At 47.3% G+C, this 18,964-nt stretch overlaps 1 protein-coding gene across 1 annotated transcript in view; it reads left to right on the forward strand.

Annotated features, from left to right (window-relative positions):
* LOC143106771 (glutamine--fructose-6-phosphate aminotransferase [isomerizing] 1) overlaps positions 1-18,964 on the forward strand; it is a 38,749-nt gene that overhangs the window by 7,517 nt on the left and 12,268 nt on the right. Inside the window, exons 7-16 of the mRNA XM_076271245.1 lie at positions 37-98; positions 536-615; positions 1,090-1,198; positions 1,394-1,557; positions 7,143-7,238; positions 8,030-8,127; positions 8,748-8,868; positions 9,049-9,206; positions 15,027-15,141; positions 17,351-17,478. Of these exons, the coding sequence (XP_076127360.1) occupies positions 37-98; positions 536-615; positions 1,090-1,198; positions 1,394-1,557; positions 7,143-7,238; positions 8,030-8,127; positions 8,748-8,868; positions 9,049-9,206; positions 15,027-15,141; positions 17,351-17,478 (1,131 nt within the window). The remainder of the gene's footprint in view (positions 1-36; positions 99-535; positions 616-1,089; positions 1,199-1,393; positions 1,558-7,142; positions 7,239-8,029; positions 8,128-8,747; positions 8,869-9,048; positions 9,207-15,026; positions 15,142-17,350; positions 17,479-18,964) is intronic.

Below are 18,964 nucleotides of genomic sequence, written 5' to 3' on the forward strand. Positions count from 1 at the left end.
TCTGTTTGTTTGTTTGTTTGTTTGTTTGTTTGTCAGGAAGGAGCTTTCGCCCTGGTCTTCAAAAGCGTGCACTACCCTGGAGAGGCAGTAAGCACCCGGTATGGCGCAGTACTTCTCAATCCTTCACCCTCTCTCTGCCCACCTTCACTCCGGTTGCACGTTGAGGTGGCCGTTTGAAAAGCGAGATCAAGAGTGGAAGTAGATAGGGAGAGGAGTTGTTATGGCCAAAACAGCAAGTTTGCAGTGATGCTGGCTTAGCAAGCATGTGTAACAGCTTTTTCCTGTCTGTTCAGCAAGTTAACTCTTGTCAAAGGGGTTTTGATTCTGTCTTCCTGTCGACTGCCATTTCCTTGATGTTCTCCTCACTCTCTCTCTCTCTCTGTGTGTGTGTGTGTGTGTGTGTGTGTGTGTGTGTGTGTGTGTGTGTGTGTGTGTGTGTGTGTGTGTGTGTGTGTGTGTGTGTGTGTGTGTGTGTGTGTGTGTGTGTGTGTGTGTGTGTGTGTGTGTGTGTGTGTGTGTGTGTGCGCGCGCCCAGGAGGGGAGGGCCCTTGCTGATCGGAGTGCGGAGTGACCACAAACTCTCCACTGACCACATTCCCATCCTGTATCGCTCGAGTACGTCCACCGTCATCTCTCTGTCTCTCTCTCTCTTCCTGTCTCCTTCTCTCTCTCTCTTCCTGCCTCTCTCTCTCTCTCTCTTCCTGTCTCGCTCTCTCTCTCTCTCTCTTCCTGTCTCTCTCTCTGTCTCTTCCTGCCTCTCTCTCTCTCTCTCTTCCTGTCTCCTTCTCTCTCTCTCTTCCTGCCTCTCTCTCTCGCTCTCTCTCTCTCTCTCTTCCTGTCTCTCTCTCTCTCTCTTCCTGTCTCCTTCTCTCTCTCTCTTCCTGCCTCTCTCTCTCTCTCTCTCTCTCTCTCTCTCTCTCTCTCTTCCTGCCTCACTCCATGGCAGTCAGTCAGTCTGTCTGTCTGCTTGTGGTTTCTTCTTCCCCATGCCCCTCTGCTTCTTTCTCACACAAAAGCATTTGTAATGCGTCGGTGAGCAGAACCTCCACTGACACAACTGGTGTTTTTTTTTTTTTTTTTTTTTTTCAGCTGGCAAAGACAAGAAGGGCTGCAACAGCCTGCCCAGGCTGGACCAAGACACCTGCCTGTTCCCCGTGGAGGAGAAGGCCGTGGAGTACTACTTCGCCTCTGATGCCAGGTGGGCAGTGTTTACACTCGTCTGGACACTTGTCTGCCAGTTTGTAAATCATGTTCCAGATGTTTTTTGCAGATGTTAGCAGGCAGTTAGGTCATAAAGCGCACGTCGTCCAGACTCGGACCAGTCCAGACTCGAAATGTCTCCTGAGAAACTGACCCGAGTGTTCATTTTGTTGTCGTTCTGCTGTCGTTGCAGTGCGGTGATTGAGCACACCAACCGCGTGATCTTCCTGGAGGACGATGACGTTGCGGCCGTGTCGGAGGGACGCCTGTCCATCCACAGGATCAAGCGCACGGCTGGAGACCACCCAGCACGCGCCATCCAGACCCTGCAGATGGAGCTGCAGCAGATCATGAAGGGTGGGCATTCATCTGTACACACACACACACACACACACACACACACACACACACATACACATACACATACACATAACTCACACACATACACATACACTTAACACACACACATACACATAACACACACACACACACAAACATATACATACACACACACACACACACACACTAACACACACACATACACATAACACACACACATACACATACACTTAACACACACACATACACATAACACACACACACACACATACACATAACACACACACACACACAAACATATACAGCGGGGAAAATAAGTATTGAACACGTCAACATTTTTTTCAGTAAGTATACTTCCAATGAGGCTATTTGCATGAAATTTTCACCAGACATTAGTATTAACTCAGATAATCCACCCATATAAAAAAATCCAAACATTAAAGTCCATAGGTAGAGTTATGTGCAATAAAGTGGAATGACACAGGAAAAAAGTATTGAACACGCCTGCTGAAATTTCTTAAATACTTTGTGGAAAAGCCTTTATTCGTAATGACAGCTTCAAGGTATTTCCTGTATGATGAAACTAATCAGTCAGAGTATTCTGGTGTGAGTTTGGCCCATTCTTTTAAACAGATAGTCCTTTAATATTGAAGATTTCAGGGGTCCCTCTTGTAAATCCTGATCTTTAGTTAACTTCCAAAACTGTTCAATTGAATTGAAGTCAGGGCCTTGATTTCCTTTCTCTGAAACCAATTGAGAGTTTCCTTTGCTGAATGGTTAGGATCATTGTCCTGCTGGAAGGTCTAGCCATGTCTCATCCTCATCATCCTGGTGGATGTAAAGATTCTCCCAGAAAAAAATGACTCCATTCATCATTCCTTCAACTGTATGAAGTCTGCTAGTACCATGAGATGAAAAACAGCCCACACCATGATGCCACCACCTCCAAACCTCACTGTTGGTAGGGTATTTTTAGGGTGATGCACAGTGCCATTTCTCCTCCAAATATGGTGTGTAGTATGACATCCGAAAAGTTACATTTTTAACCAGAATACATTCTCTCAGTATTTCATAGGATTGTTCAAATGTTGTGTAGCAAACTTTCAACGAGCTTCGACATGTTTTTCTTCAGCAATAGAATCATGCTGGATGAGCGTGCATAGAGGCCATGGCGGTGGAGTGCATTACCTATGATTTTCTCTGTAACAATTGTACCTGCTGCCTCCAAATCTTTCTGGAGCTTTCTCAGAGTGGTCCTTGGCTCTTGGGCTACTCTTCTGACTATCCTTCTGACTTCCTGGTCAGAAATCATGCAAGGAGATCCTGTGAATGGCCAGTTGATGATGTAGTGATGTTCCTTCCACTTGCAAATAATGGCTCCAATACTGCTTGCTGGATGATTCTGAAGTTTTGAAGTGCATCTGTAACCAGTTCCATTAATATGTTTGGCAACAATAAGGTTGCAAAGATCTTGGGAGAGCTCTTTGCTTTTACCCATCATGAAATGTTTCTTGTGTGACACCTTGTTAACAAAAAACCTTTTTATAGCCCACCAGTATGTACTAACCCAGCTTATATCAATTTGCACAGATAGGAGGGATAATTTCTCTAACTACTTATAGATTCCAGTTTGTTCCTTGCCATTCCTTGCGTTTGTGTACTGCTTTATCTTAGCGTGTTCAATACTTTTTCCCTGTGCCATTCCACTTTTTTACTCATAACACTACTTTTAGACATTAATGTTTGGATTTTTATATATGTGTTGATTACCTAAGTTAATACTAATGTCCGGTGAAAATTTCATGCGAATAGCCTCACTGGAAGTATACTTACTGAAAAAAATGTTGACGTGTTCAATACTTATTTTCCCCGCTGTATACACACACACACACACATACATACACATACACACATACATACATACATACATACATACATACATACATACATACACACTCAAGCTCACAAAGACTCAAACACTCCCAGGCACACTCATTTTCACTCACCTATACTCAAACACACACATACTTACACAGACACACAGTTACGTCTCTAAAACATTGAGGTGAAACTGCTGGTTAGTTCAAAAGCTCTCCATCTCAGCAGACCTCCAGCTTTCAGCCATGAAGTAGGTTTGAGTTATTGTTCTAAGTCCCAAATGTTTGGTTAGATATTTCAGTGAGACCAGGCTGTTTGGGTTTTCTTAGACACTTTCAAAATACGCATGAAGGATACAGTCTACATCTTATGAGCCTTATTTTACTTTTTATTTGAATTTTTTCAACTGGGGTAACAGAAAAAACTGAAACTGAAACTAAGGGTCTGACTGGGTCATTACTGAAATGACAGAATTGGTGTTTGACAGAAAGTTTTTTAGGCTACTCTGAACCTAATCTCTTGCATGTTCATCGTCTCTTGGCCCTGAGAGCAGATGGCTGTGGTGTCTACTGTATGTGTCGGCCTTATCAGATAAGAGGTTTGTGGTGCTGCTTTGGGGACAGATCGTGTCCTGTGCCAGTGCACATATCATGTGTGACCACATCTCTTTGCCCCGCATTAGTTACCCACACATGCAATATCCAGATACACTGTAGACAATACAAACCCCTGCAGATTTTACTCATTGAGTGACCTCGCACTTTGCTTTGTCTTCATATTTGACTTTCAATAAGCGGCCAAGAGGGAAAAACATACAAACAACAAAAAAGATGCCATTCAAACTTTAGCCCAAAAAAAAGAAAAAAAGAAATCTGTGTATTTAACCAACATCATCAATCCTCATCATGTGCAGAGCCTGTTGCCTGTTCAGAGGGAAAACGTCTTTCCAGCAATTTATGTATCCCAATCAAATCTTAAAAAACAACTAGAGATCGCCAGATGACTAAAACAGCCCTCAGATTTCATCTGCGGAAATGGCTCGGAGAAAACACTCAACCTCCTTTCCAGACTGTCAACGAGGATAAATCCGTAAAATCAAGGCATAGACCTTAAACTTTTGAGATCTGGTCCAGAAGCTGTGCCTAGCACGCATGTCGCTGAAAGACCCTTGCATACACCCTTCCTAGTGTCACACATGCCAGCGGTCAATGCTAATATTACATTTAGATGATTTCTATGAATTGGAGGTCGGTGTTGATGGTCTGTTGGTAAAGGAACTGGGCTTCCAAACAGAAAACCAGAGGGTCATCAATCCTAGGAGCTACCACCATCACCATTGTGCCCCTGAGCAAGACACTTAAACCCAAGCTGCTCCCAGGGTACTCTCCCTCTAGTTACTGCACTGTAAGTCGCTCTAGATAAGAGCATATGCTAAATAATCAATAATATACTGCAATGTAATATAATGTAATGTAATGTACAAGGCTGTCCCATCAGTCTTAAGATCCGGGCTCTGATCTTCCGGGTAGACACACAGGGTGCTGTGCTGTGCTGCCCCCAGGAACAGGGCGTACCCTGGGCTGATAATGCCAAGGCCAGACGCTTCATTCCCATCTATAGGCTCTTTAAAAGTTCTGAGAAATCATCTCGTAGAAGACCAAACAGCAGCAGACACATACTTTTATAAATATTTTAGGTCAGGGTCGTGTGAGCACATCATCCGTTCACTGCCCTTTCCCATAGTATTTCAACTTTATCTCTCAGACCTTGAATTTGCAGCGACTAGCACACAGGTTCTATGAGAGGTGTGATTTATTTGTACCTCTTAAAAGCAAGGACTGTAGCACAAAAAAGTGGCAACAACACTCTCAAGGTTACAGATGTTGCAATTGGTAATCTCATGTCATGCCATAAGTCATTGTGGAGTTTATATCTCCATCAGTAAGTTTAACAATGTGGAACAGAAGAATGAAATCTTAGGAGGTTGGAATATGGAAAGAATTTGGTTGATGTCTAATTTGGTTTGATTTTAGTTATTGTTACAGCATTATACACACACACACACACACACACACACACACACACACTCTTACTCTCTCTCTCTCTCTCTCTCGCGCTCTCTCTCTCTCTCTCTCTCTCTCTCTCATTATCTTTCTCTCTTATTATCTCTCTCTCACACACACACACACACACACACACACACACACGATCACCATCACCAAAGGGTCTTAAGGCTCTATTGCTATGTTTTCAGAGACCCCTTAGCCATCTACCCGGTAATTACCCTACCCTGTCATTAAGCCTAGAGTTACCGGTAGTCTTGTCAAGCACCGTTGACACATGGCTGCCACAACCACTTTAATTGTATTGGGGTGGTAGGCTTTGCTGGAACGCGGTTGGGGAGGTGTTTAGGGGTAGGGTGGGTGGTGAGGAGATGGGGTTAAGATGGGGCGGGGGGGGGTCAGAGTCCTGGTTCCTGTTGTGCCCCCAGGACACCCATGAGCATCAAAGCCATCCTCTCAGACTCCCTGGCCCCCTGGTGAACCACATGACCGGCTACTCTCTCACTCTGTCAGCAGAAAGAAGTGTGTGCCTGACTGACACGGTTTGACTCCTCGCTGTTTGTCTCCGACTCTCCCACAGGCACACACTGTCTGTCTTTCTTTTTAAACCGAGCGTGAATAGTTGGCATTTAATAGGATTTGGAGTTCTCTCAAATTTCCTGCTTTGGCAGGGATGTAGAAATCATAATAATCGAGTTTATAACAGCTCAAACCTTAAAGGGACATTATGCATGAACCACCACAAGAGGGCAGTACACTACAACAGATTGAGCTTTCTTTGTCTTGATTTGCTTTTGCGCTTTCCCCCCCCCCCCTGTTTTTCCTCCAACTGCTATTATGAGACCAATTGAGAAATAACCCAATTTTCCTGACCTAAATTGCTGTTACTTAACACTGTGCAACAGTTCTATCCCACGACTTGCTTTCTCTCTCGCATGTGTGTGCTCTCTCTCTCTCTCTCTCTCCCCCCCCCCCCCCCCTCTCTCTCTCTCTCTCTCTCTCTCTCTCTCTCTCTCTCTAAGCGAACTGACAAACAAACGAGAGTCCTCATCACGCTCCTCCGCTGCCGTTTAGCATGTAAGCGTGACGCAAGCCTTCAAGCTACCAGCGGTGGCCTGCCATGAAGAGGCTTGTGTTTTTGAAATGTGTCCCATTCCCTACTCTGCTCCCTGATTTTGTTTTTGTTAAGTGTGCAGCGTTTTAAGATGCCTTTTGGCTCGACCTTTCCTCGGGTTGGCATCTAACATGTCTCCTGCACAAATCTCAGAAATGGATTGTATCAAGTTTTTATGCAAACAAATGTCTTATACAGGGTTATCAAGTGCAACCTTGAAAGCAAAGCAAATAAATGCCATAGTTTGGAAGAAGCAGTGCATTGCGTTTGTTTATTGCTGGTGCACATTTGGAAGAGCACCAATGATTGGGTTCCCATTGGCTGAAGTAGTTGAAGAAACAGAACACTTGTTTTTGGTTTTTAATTGGTTCAGATTCAGAGTGGGCCATTCAGACTGAAATGAGATCCTTCACAGACTAGTGAATCAATGGCACGAATGTGAAATGTGATGGTTAATTATTTATGTTTTATGTATAACATTAGTTTGACATCACTGGTCATGATCCTTTTTTTTCAACTGTCCAACCCATTGTTTACCCACCCCACAGGTAACTACAGCTCCTTCATGCAGAAGGAGATCTTCGAGCAGCCCGAGTCAGTGGTCAACACCATGAGAGGAAGAGTGAACTTTGATGACAACACGGGTAAGATGGATGAATGAAAGTTGTGTGGATAACATCACTTAGGGCTGTGTGTAGTGGACACACTCATTTCAATCTCATCCAGAGTTTACAGCTTGTTGTGCCAGCAAATATCCCACATAAAATTAATGAAGTCAATTTTGGATGGACTTTAGTGAGAGGAACAAACGAAGAAAGCAAGGATTTGCCAAACTGCAGAGTTCTAACCAGGCAAAGGCACATGTTCCAGCTGATGCCCCTGTCACAAGCCGTCCAAGCTTACCATTCAACATTATACTCAACTGGCCTTAACCCAGACACTAGTCCCCCAGGTCAGCTGTAAGCTTGGATTTTATGGCTGTACAGGCACTGCATAAACATGGCTGTACGGGCCCTGCATAAACTGTGTATACAATTGAGCAATTTGTCCATGCAAAAGCTGGACTCAGGGAAGTTGAGCACAGTAATTGTTTTAAACTCGCCTGCCGTAACTAGAATCCATGAGGTGCTCTTGGCAAGGGCAGCATATGGAATGGGTTTATAACATGTTTGAGTATATAAACTTGGGCTACAGAGCTCTTTCACTTTGAGTGCTCATCAATCTCATATGCTCTCAGCGGATGACTTAAAGATTGGCCTCATTAAACATTAAACTCATGGAAAAACATCTCTTTTTCTCTCCCTCTCTCTGTGTGCGTGTGTGTGCGTGTGTGTCTGTTTGCGTGTGTGTCTGTGTGTGTGCGTGCGTGCGTGCGTGCGTGCGTGCGTGTGTGTGTGTGTGTGCGCGCGTATGTGCCTGTGTCCATACACATCAGTAACACTGGGTGGACTGAAGGACCACATCAAAGAGGTCCAGAGATGCAGACGCCTCATCCTCATTGCCTGCGGGACGAGCTACCATGCTGGAGTGGCTGTAAGTACCCCCCCTTCTTCTCTCACCCCCTTTCCAACTCAAATAGCTGACTGACCCAAAAAACGCTTTTGACGTATGGAAGTTGGACCTCTATCCATGGAGCACGATGACAGGCTCTTGACAGATTTATACGTCATCTGGAAAGCTTTTACCACCCTCGTCATACCCAGTGTCGAATGTGTCATCCATTGCCGTCATTTGTGTTAGTTTGATGTTTGAGATGTGGTTGATGATTGAGCTGTAGTTGATGTCTCCAATTGATGAGGGATTCACTAATCTTAAGTTTGCATATCTATGTGTTTATGATGGGATCCCACAGACTGACGCACTTAAACTGACTTCTCTTTAGTCATGTTAACACTTCACTATTTATTGTCAAACATTTCGTTTTTTGTCAAAATTGCAACAGTGTCACATGTAAACAATGCCACCAACATGTTTAACAGTCAGACAGTATGCATAGAATGCACAGATGCATAGGGAAATGCTGAGTCTTAACCATGCCTCTCTTTATGGTTTCATATTGTGTATGTAATATGAGATCCCTGCCAGTGAAAAGTTTGCCTTGCTATGCTCCCCAGCAGTGATGCATTATGGGATGTTTCTGTCTTTGCACATAGACTCGACAGGTGCTGGAGGAGCTGACTGAACTTCCTGTCATGGTGGAGTTGGCTAGTGACTTTTTGGACAGGAACACGCCTGTTTTCAGAGACGATGTGTGCTTCTTCATCAGCCAATCAGGTAACAGAAGACAGACCAGTTAGGCTCCAATGATAAACGTTTTACTCCGTATGTTTTTCCACAGCATGTATTGCTACATAGTAATGCCCAATAATATTTATTCCTCAGCAGTACTGGTACTCACATTAGTATCACTCCATAGTGAATCATGCCTGACTCCTTGCCATACTTTCCTACCAGGTGAGACCGCAGACAGCCTGATGGCCCTCAGGTACTGTAAGGAGCGCGGCGCCTTGACCGTGGGCATCACCAATGCAGTGGGCAGTTCCATCTCCAGGGAGACGGACTGCGGCGTCCATATTAACGCTGGACCGGAGATCGGAGTGGCCAGCACCAAGGTGAGACAGCGGGAGAACACCATAGAAACACAACAGTGTGGTGCGATGTGGCAACTTGGTGTAATACTTTGTTCCTTTTAAGTCAACTCAAAGAAAGTGGTAAACCTCCTCTAAAAGATCTCTTTGGCTCTGTTTTGTTGGGAGAATGAAACCGTTGGCCTCTGATAATAAGATGTTTTCCCATTCCCTCTGGGTTACCTCGCCCAGGTCTCCCACTAAACCACGCACTTGAAATCCACCTGTGTTGGATGCAGGTAATCTCATGGAATGTGGTGCGAAGAAACACTGCTAGATGCCTCACTAGAGGCTGTGAATGTGGTGGTCATGTTCTAGCTCAGTGCAGTTCCACTCTTTCCAGTGCGGGTCTCGGGTCTCCGCCCTCCGCCAAGCATCTTCAGTAAGGAGTGACCTTTCCACAGAAAATGGTGCAATGTTATAATGTTACCCTGACTCACGTTTACAGAGAAATTTGTGGTTTTGTTTTGTTTTGTGTTGAGCGCACTTGATGTTTGACTTGTTGAGTCTTCAGTGATCCTCAAGCACATTCCTAATCTAATTTGAATTTGCCACCCATTTACCAGTGAAGTGGTTATTTTCTGATGGCTTGTCATCCTTCCCTGGAACTGCTATTTCTCCAGGCTGGTGTTTCCCCTGTCATCATTCCAGACCATCCGGCATGGAGACATTCACATCTAATTAATGGGTGGTTAATTCCAAGGAACTGATGTTTTGTAAGACCGGAGGAGTTGTGTCTTAAGCACAGATGTTTGTACGTGAGGAGAAGCAATTCATCAGGAAAACTTGTGGTCATTAGGGGTTCTCCCGCAGGCTGTTGGCCAGTGCTCCATAATAGCCCTGTATCAATGTCTGCCTTTGCCCCGTGAAGTGGTTAGTGCATAGGGGGAGGGGGTTTGTCCGGGGTTGGTGGAGTTCAGACTCTTACCCTAATTATCATCAGTGTGACGAAATGCTGAAGCAATTTCCAGAGCATCCTCAATGTCGGTAAGACATGCCGGTTGGCCCCGGGGGTTGAGGTTTTACGGTGCAGCGAAGGAAGGCCGGGATCTTTTTTTTGGGAGGGGGTCATTTGGCGATATTATTTGGAAGAGATTGAACATTTCCAAAGCTTTTATATAATAGCAATGCATCTGGGTCTAATTCTCATCAGGGGACATATTACACCATGTATAGCACCTCTATAAAATCACATAACTCAAGCTATAATTCAATGTGTGTGTTTATTTAGCTTTCAGTTTGCCTTTGTTTTTTGGAGGCGGGTGGGGGGAGGTGCACTACAATGCATCATTGTTCTCTGGTACCAGAGCTGCTCATGTAAAGTTTGCTGGTTTAATGATCGAACCCTGCTGACAAAGGGAGATTCTAGAAGCCTTACATCACACTGCGTCTGGGTCTGGACTCAGTCACTGCTCCTCACACAGCACACACAACACCCATACGCTTCTTGCATTCATCCATCTGGGGGGGTAAATTGCGGTAAGGTAAATTGCCTGCAGCCGGAGAGTAAATCAGTCGGTTAATTGTCCTGCCCATCCACCCCCACTAAGGTTGACACTCGCTGTAGCAGGAGGACCGTCGTACAGCTGGAACTGTGATTCCGTGTGGAGCCATCGGAGCATTTTCTCATCTCCCCTCCACCCCACCCCCTTGTTAAGAAGATGTATGAATCCATCTTATCCATCACTTCCACCTCCCTCCCTGTGATTTTCATTATTTGGGAGTGGCCAGATTTGCTTTGGAGAGGTTGCCAGGGCTTGAGAAGAAGGGGGGGGGGAGGGTGTAAGGGGCAGCTAAACATCTCCGCTTTTGCACAAAGTTATTCTGCAGATGCTCTTACACATATAGATCTACAGTGCAGGAAAGGACGTCACCGTAGCACTCAAAGGAAATGAAAGTTTAGGCCTTTATGCTTAGGCTCTATGCTCTTCAGAGGTAGTAAAACAACAGCACCCACTATGGGGAGTTTTTTGTGATTTTAAAAGACTACTGCCAAGAGCTGGCCAGATTAAGTAGTAAATTAAGTATAATTCACAAAAATATAATACCACAACAGTTGGGCAACAACATGTGTATGTTATTTATGTTTGCTTAAAAGAAGCTTTTATCCAAAGCAAAACAACATACAAGAGCAATGTCTTTCATGCCATGTGCTTGAGTTTGCTGGAGGATGAGTCTGTGGACATGAGTGTCTTATGTGCCGCCTAAACCACAGTGTGGTAAAGGGGGTGAGTGGGGGGGTGGTGGTGGTGTGTGTGTGTGTGGGGGGGGGGGGTGGTGGTGGTGGTGGAGTGTTGGGTTGGGGTGCAGCAGCAGAGGATTAGGGGAGTCCAAGGGCCTTGCTCCCTCTGGCTGGAGCTCCGAGTTTGGCAGGGTGACCACTCGGTGTGGGGCAGTTTGAGAGTGGGGTGGGAGGAGGAAAGGTGACCGAGAGAGGGGGAGGGAAAGTGACAGAGAGAAAGAGAGAGGGAGAGGGAGAGAGGGGGGGAGCGAGGGAGAGGGGGGGGATTGAGAGAGAGCTCTCCGGCCTGCCCAGCAGTCGTACAGGCGCCATGTTTTACTGCCTCTCTGGCACACACACATTCTGCTCTGCACCTCTGTCATTCTGTCTCTCTCTCTCTCTTTCTCTCTCTCTCTCTGTTTCTCTCTCTCTCTTTCTCTGTCTCTCTCTCTCTCTGTGTGTCGTTGCACAATTGTTTCTAGCTACACTTGCTCTAACATATACTGTATATTTAAGTGTATGAGCGTGCATGTGTGGCTGTGTGTTTTGAGTGGAAATGTTTGTATAGAGAGTATATGAGTTCATGTGTCTGTGTGTGAAACAGATTCTGTGTGTGTGTGTGTGTGTGTGTGTGTGTGTGATGGAGAGCACGGGAGCGTGGGTGTGTGCCTGCTGGCGTCCACGCCGGTGCTCAGCTCAGTACATCTCTCAGTGTTGTCAGGGGGACCCGCTGAAAGCACAGCACAACAGCCCCTCTGGCCGCCCTGCCGTCGTCATCGCTGGAACACCCAGGGGCCTACAGGCTGCAGGCAGGAAATGAGCCGGGGCCGTGCCACCAGGCGTCTCCCCTCCTCCTCCTCCTCCTCCTCCTCCTCCTCCGTGCGCCACCCTACAACATCTATCTTTGGCCAGGGAGCACATAGAGAGAGAGAGAGCACGAGTCAGATGAGCTCACAGTCACATGGACGCATTCCACTCTCTCCCTGCTGTTTTCCATTCCATTCATCAATCCGTGTATTGCTAAAAGACGGTGCCTTAATGACCCCTGTAGGGTGGGGTATCATCCCCCCATCTTCATACAACTTTCACTGTTTTCCTCTCCCTCTCTCTATATCATATCTCTCTCTATCATATCTCTCTCTCTCTCTCCATCTCTCACTCTCTCCCCATCTCTCTCCATATCAGCCAGTGTTTTTGGTGCTGCGTGCAGATGGCTAACCAGAGGAGTGGAGAGAAGGCAAACTGTGTGTCACTTGATCTCTCACTCACTGATTGTGTGTGTGTGCGTGCATGTGTTTTGCATGCACTGTGCAGCATCATCATGCTGTGTGTGTGTGTGTGTGTGTGTGTGTGTGTGTGTGTGTGTGTGTGTGTGTGTGTGTGTGTGTGTGTGTGTGTGTGTGTGTGTGTGTGTGTGTGTGTGTGTGTGTGTGTGTGTGTGTGTGTGTGTGTGTGTGTGTGTGTGTTTAGCATGTGCTAATGATTGTATGTGTGCGTGCGTGTGTGAGTTTATTACCATGCCGCTGGGGAATAAGCTTGAACCCAGTTTGGCTGTTTGTTTATGTGGGGAGCGAAAACTCAGATCTGGTTCAGTGAGTGCGTCACCCGGCTCTGCTCTGCGGCTCTGAGGGGAGGCTGCTCGGTTCTGGTCCGCTCCGCTCTGCTCAGCTCTGAGGCGGAGGAGCTGACGGAGAGTAGACGTCACATCTGGGTCCATCCTTCACTGTCCGTCAGGGTCCAGCCATCACTCACCGTCTGATGTGAAACAGTGGGGACTTTTGGAGACTCTGTGGCTTCATTGTTGTGGGGTATAGTGTGTGTGTGTGTGTATGCATGAGCATGTGTATGCATGTGTGTGTATTTGTGTGCATGCATAAGCGTGTGTTTTGTGTGTGTGTGTGTGTGCGTGTGCGTGTGTGTGTGCGTGTGTGTGTGACCTGATTTAAATGGGATAAGTGTGTGTGGTGATGAAGATGGATGTGCCAGCGTGCGTTTGTGTTGACATGATGAATGCCCCACACAGCTGGCACCCCACAGCCCCTGTCCACATGTTACAGCACGCCGCCTCCCCCAGCCATTTACAAGCACTGATCAATGGGCTTCCCCAAAACCCAATGGGCCTACAGGGCTTTGAGGAGCGCCTTCAGCACGCAAACCACAGGCTCTGGAGGGGAGTGTGGGTAATGCAATGCCGTGGTCATGCTTTACAATGAGGCAGACAGTGGTGGGGGACTCGCATCTCCCCAGAGGCTGCCCGTTTGAGCCCAGTTAAATGGAGATGAGTTGAGTGAAATGGCTGCTGTCATGCCTGTCACGGGACGGTACGCGTTGCTACGTGTGCGTGAGGCCCGGCAGACCTGGCTTGCTCTCGCTAGTCTCGCAGGGTTGTGTGTTCTGCACATCGCAACAAGAGCACACAGTGGTGAGACAGTGGAGGCAACAGGGGGGCACTCGTGGCCTACTGGTTAGGGCGTTGGGCTTGGAACCGAAGGGTTGCCGGTTCGATCCCCGACCAGTGGGAATGGCTGAAGAGCCCTTGAGCAAGCCAGCTAACCCCTCTCTGCTCCCCGAGCGCCGCTGTAACAACTGCTCTGGGTTAGTGTGTGCTTTACCTCACTGGAAAAGAACATTCTAGAACATTCCAAACTCAACTCGACACCCAAATCTCACCCTGCCCACTTTCAGACTGATATCCTGTTGTCACGAGCACGCGTGTTGTAATTTCTGTCTGGCTCTAGGACTTGCCAAGCCTATTTGAGCAGCGTTATTAAACGCAGTATATTTCAGCTGGCCAGTGCCCTGCTGTGCAGAATGAAACGGTCTGGTGGAGACCCCAGCTCTCGCTGTGCAGCTGTTGGGCCAGGCCCCATGCTGCCCTGACACACCGCTCCCAGCTCCCAAAACCCCCTCTACACACACACACACACACACACACACACACCACATCTCTCACACACACCACATCTCTCACAGAGGGTGTTGTGAATTTGAGAAGTTTTTTTTGGGTGGCGGCTGATATGAGGTGTGGTTGGGGTGGGATGGGGTGGGTTGTGTAGATTTGGACAAGCATTAAAGGCTTTTTATTTTACTGAAATGGACACCACTATAGACAACCTATAGCGGTTGATGGACGAGGGGTTGTGTGTGTGTGTGTGTGTCTGTGTAGGAGTGTGTGCGTGCACTGCGGCGGCTTTCTAGAGTTTACTGAGCGGTGCGGCGCAGTTTACTGAGCGGCCGTGGGGATCTGACCGAGGGAGAGGCCAGCGCTGAGGCGGAGTGCAGTGCCGTCATCTTTGGCTGTGTGCGGAGCGAGCCGTGACCGCCGCACAGCGCTGACCGGCGCGGTGCTAAAACCCAAGCGGCCAGATGCTTTTTCTTTTCCTCTCCGGGTGGGGAGCCAGAGTGGGTGTGGACGGCCATTACGCATCTCTCTCTCTCTCTCTCTCTCTCTTGGCAACACTAGAGCAGGAACCTGGGGAGCACCTGTGAGCTCATGGTCATTTGTGGTGGGGTATCTGGCGACTGGTTAAACTCTTTCTCTCTCTCTCTCTCTGTGTGTGTGTGTGTTTTGTGTTCTCCTGCAGGCGTACACCAGTCAGTTTGTGGCCCTCATCATGTTTGCTCTGATGATGTGTGCTGACAGGATCTCCATGCAGCCACGCAGGAGAGAGATCATCCAGGGCCTGAGAGTCCTGCCAGGTACAGCACTTTTGTAACACAGACACACACACAGACACACATATACTGTAAGTGGAAGCAAGCCTTCACTCTTCCCCTCTCTCTCTCTCCCTCGCTCTCTCTCTCTCTTTCTCTCTGTCTGGAAGAGATGACCTTTTCAATCAGTTCCGCTCATTACTTATACATAGCAGCTGAGATTTTTTTCTCCCCCATATGAGTCGTGTGGCGCGTCCTCATAGTCAGGCGCGCACGCTCTTAACCCTTAAGCCGTGACGGGAATGTTGGAAATTGAACATTCTGAAGAATATCTGGGTTCATTAAGTTCAACATGGAACTTTCCATTGTTGCGGAATAGAATCTTCTGCCGGAATGTTCAAAACTCTCCTGCTGAAGGTGTTGCATAGAAACACAACCCAGTCGCACAGCATGCAGGCTTTACTCTCTGGTCCTACAGGGCTATAGTGGGCTCTCCCACTACCAGGTCACTAGACACCCGATGTGACCGATGCTGCAGTGTGGTCAGTAAGGTCAGACAGAGGTCAGCTAGCGGTGATGCTGTTAGAGGCGGAAGCTCTCCCAGCATGCACTTGGCACGGGGATGGCAAAGTTCAGGTTCATGAAAGGAAAAGTCCTGCTGTGCGCCCACACTGTGTCCTTCCACGTGTTAAGCAAGCTGTGGCTTCCATTACTGGTACCTAATAGTTTGAGTTTCGATAATACTGTACTGCTGCTTTGCAAATCCGGATTGCAACAACATAACACTTTTTTCAATGATGAACTTGTTTGAGCACCTTTTTCCGAGGCATGCTAAGGGATTGAAACTGCGACTAATACCTGCAGCTTTCAGTGGCTGTTGTGCACAGCAGCAAGTGCTGTTTTGATTGGCTAACGTCACAGCGGGGCTCTCTGATTGGCTAGCCGTGTGCCTGGACACAGGCTGATCTTGCTCACTTGGCTCCCGCTCCTCTGCGAGGGCCGTAGCGGGGCGCCGTCGTGTTTACAGAGGCGGGCCGGGCGACGGGAGGGAGGGTGGGAGTAGCCCTCGCGCTCTGCTGCTTGGCCGCCAGTCCTGGAACGATCCGCAGGACCGCAAGTGTCCGACGGGGTGGCCACCCCCCTTCGCCTCCCTCTCTCTCTGTCTCTCCATCTCTTTCTCTCCCTCTCTCTTGGGCTTTGTCTCTCTCTCTCTCTCTCTCCCCCTTCTCTCTCACACTGTCTGTCTCTTTCTTTCTTTCTCTCTCTCACTGTCTGTCTCTCTCCATCTGTCTGTCTCTCTCTTTCTTTCTCTCTCTCTCTGTCTGTCTCTCTCTTTCTTTCCCTCTCTGACTCTCTGCGGAGCTGAGACAATGTGAATGAGGTCAGGAATGTTTGGCTGGCTGTTCCTTTCTGCACTAGCCGCCACCTCCTCTTTCTTCCTCCTCCTTCTCCTCCTCTGCCTCCCTCCATGACTTCCAGCAAGTCCCGAGTCTGAGCGCAGCCCCTCGAGCCCCAAACCCCCACGCCCAGTCTTTTCACAGCTGGCCTCTGCTGCAGTTCCCCATCCCCCACCTAGAGCAGTCTGCGGAGCAGGTCAGGTCTCTGACCGAGAGAGTGACCATCTCTTGGTGCTTAACTTGAGGGTTTAACTCAAGCCTCTGACTGGGGCTGTTCGCTCGGTGAGCTCAGAGGCGTTGGGCTGGGTTCTGTTGTGCTGACCTCAGATGATCCACAAGTGTAATGAGTGCAGCCTTGTTTCATGCTCGGGGCTTTCTGGCCAGCGCAGCGCGAGCGAGCGGGCTGTTACAGGGAGGTGTGACTAGAGGCTGTCGGACTGGATGGCCACTGCAGTGCTCCTCCTGTCAAACAAACTTGTTGATTTTATCATCGGAGCGATGCCTTTATTCGGTCATCAGTGTGTATTTGTTTGTGTCAAATTCCTTGTTTTTATGCCAAATTGATGTGTTGGTTCTCTTTGTGTTTAGGTCTTGACTTTGTGTTTGCTTTTGTTCCATTATCATAATGTGGTTGTTGGATGTGTGTGTGTGTGCACATGCATAGGCATGTGTTTGTTTTGATTCTGTCTAATATCGCTCCTGGCTTGCTTTCTTGGATTTTTTTGTGTGTGTGCGTGCGTGCGTGCGTGCGTGCATGCGTGCGTGTGTTAGTGTGTCATTGTATGTATATGTCTGTATGTGTATGTCTCTCCTTGTTGACAAGCGTTCATCTCTGCTGTGTTGTGTCCTGTCCTCAGACCTGATTAAAGAGGTGCTGAGTCTGGATGATGAAATCCAGCGGCTGGCTACGGAGCTCTACCAGCAGAAGAGTGTCCTTATCATGGGCAGAGGCTACCACTACGCCACCTGCCTGGAGGGAGCTCTGGTCAGTCAGCTTAAAACACACACACACACACACACACACACACACACACAGTTGTGTCAGTATGTGTAGTGGTGGTAATTCCATTCTTGACTTCAATTAGGTCTTTCTGAGTATTCTGTGTAGCTTTTAGCATTCTTTAATGCTTTGCTTCATTTACCTTGCATGTGTTTTTACTCACACAGACAAAGTGAGGATATACAGAAACTGACCTAATTATTGTGGTACTTGTGACATGTTTTCTCAAATCAAAAACCTCATCGTTTGTCATATTTTCACCTTTAACGTCCTCTATTGCGCATGATTTGATATGATCTTAATTTCCTCATATGAAACAGATGTGGTCATGTCAAATTCCACCGCCTTTGTTTTTAACTCCACCCAAGTGTTGAGCCAGCTGATTCCTCTAATTGGTTTAGTTCTTTAGGACTCATATTAATTAGTTCAGCCAGATGGTTAAGATGAGAAACTGTAATCTCCACCTTTCTTATAAAATTTGATTTCAGCCCACAGCATGTATGGCTATGAGAGTTAAATAATGTCATTAAGAGCATTGTTTTATTATGGTTGTTATTAAGTCTCTGAGCTGAGATTTAGGGCATCTTAGCCAGGACTTTCAAAGTGTGTGTGTGTGTGTGTGTGTGTGTGTGTGTGTGTGTGTGTGTGTGTGTGTGTGTGTGTGTGTGTGTGTGTGTGTGTGTGTGTGTGTGTGTGTGTGTGTGTGTGTGTGTGTGTGTGTGTGTGTGTGTGTGTGTGTGTGTGTGTGTGTGTGTGTGTGTGTGTGTGTGTGTGTGTGTGTGTGTGTGTGTGTGTGTGTGTGTGATCAGTGTGGGGATTCCCCTAGAGGCCATGTGTTCGGAAATAGAACAGTAATAAAACCTTAAACTTTTTCTGAGAGCTTACATAAAAAAATAAATGAATAAAAGCTCATTTCAGTTGCCAGTGCCACCCACATCCACATAATAACCAACTGTTATGATATGCACTGTAGTCACAGCACCAGTGTAGATATTGGGGCTTAATTAGACGCTATCTGAAATGCCAGGGCCTTTTCAGAGTTTCCCAGCGGCGGCGGTATCAGCGTCTCGTATTCCGCACCAGACTCGTTTACCTCAGAGAGCAGCCTTCACTCGTCCGTGCCAATCATTAATGAGACGGGCGTAATGGGGTTTACTTTGGACACCACCTGTTTGCGCTGGTTCGGATTACTGGCCGGTACCGCTGCCATTGTTTCTCCCCACGTCCATCTTTCCCCCTCACACCAGCTTTCCTCTCCTCTATGGTGCGCCATTACTCCCCCCCTCCCCACACTCTGCTCACTCGCTCTCTTTTCATAATGTTAAGACCTTTTCTTTTTCTCTTCTCATATTTGTTTTCACACTGTCTCCCTTTCACATGTCAGAACTGTCCCATTTTTTTCTTTTCTCTATCCATTCCGCTCCTCTCTCCTTGTGCTCTCTCTCTCTCTGTCTGTCTCTCTCACACACAC

Source organism: Alosa pseudoharengus, unplaced genomic scaffold (genome assembly GCF_046254945.1).
Source record: "Alosa pseudoharengus isolate Yale_2024_CS ecotype anadromous, Long Island Sound unplaced genomic scaffold, YU_APseudo_1.1 YU_APseudo_1.1_scf_6, whole genome shotgun sequence".
Lineage (NCBI taxonomy): Eukaryota > Metazoa > Chordata > Actinopteri > Clupeiformes > Clupeidae > Alosa > Alosa pseudoharengus.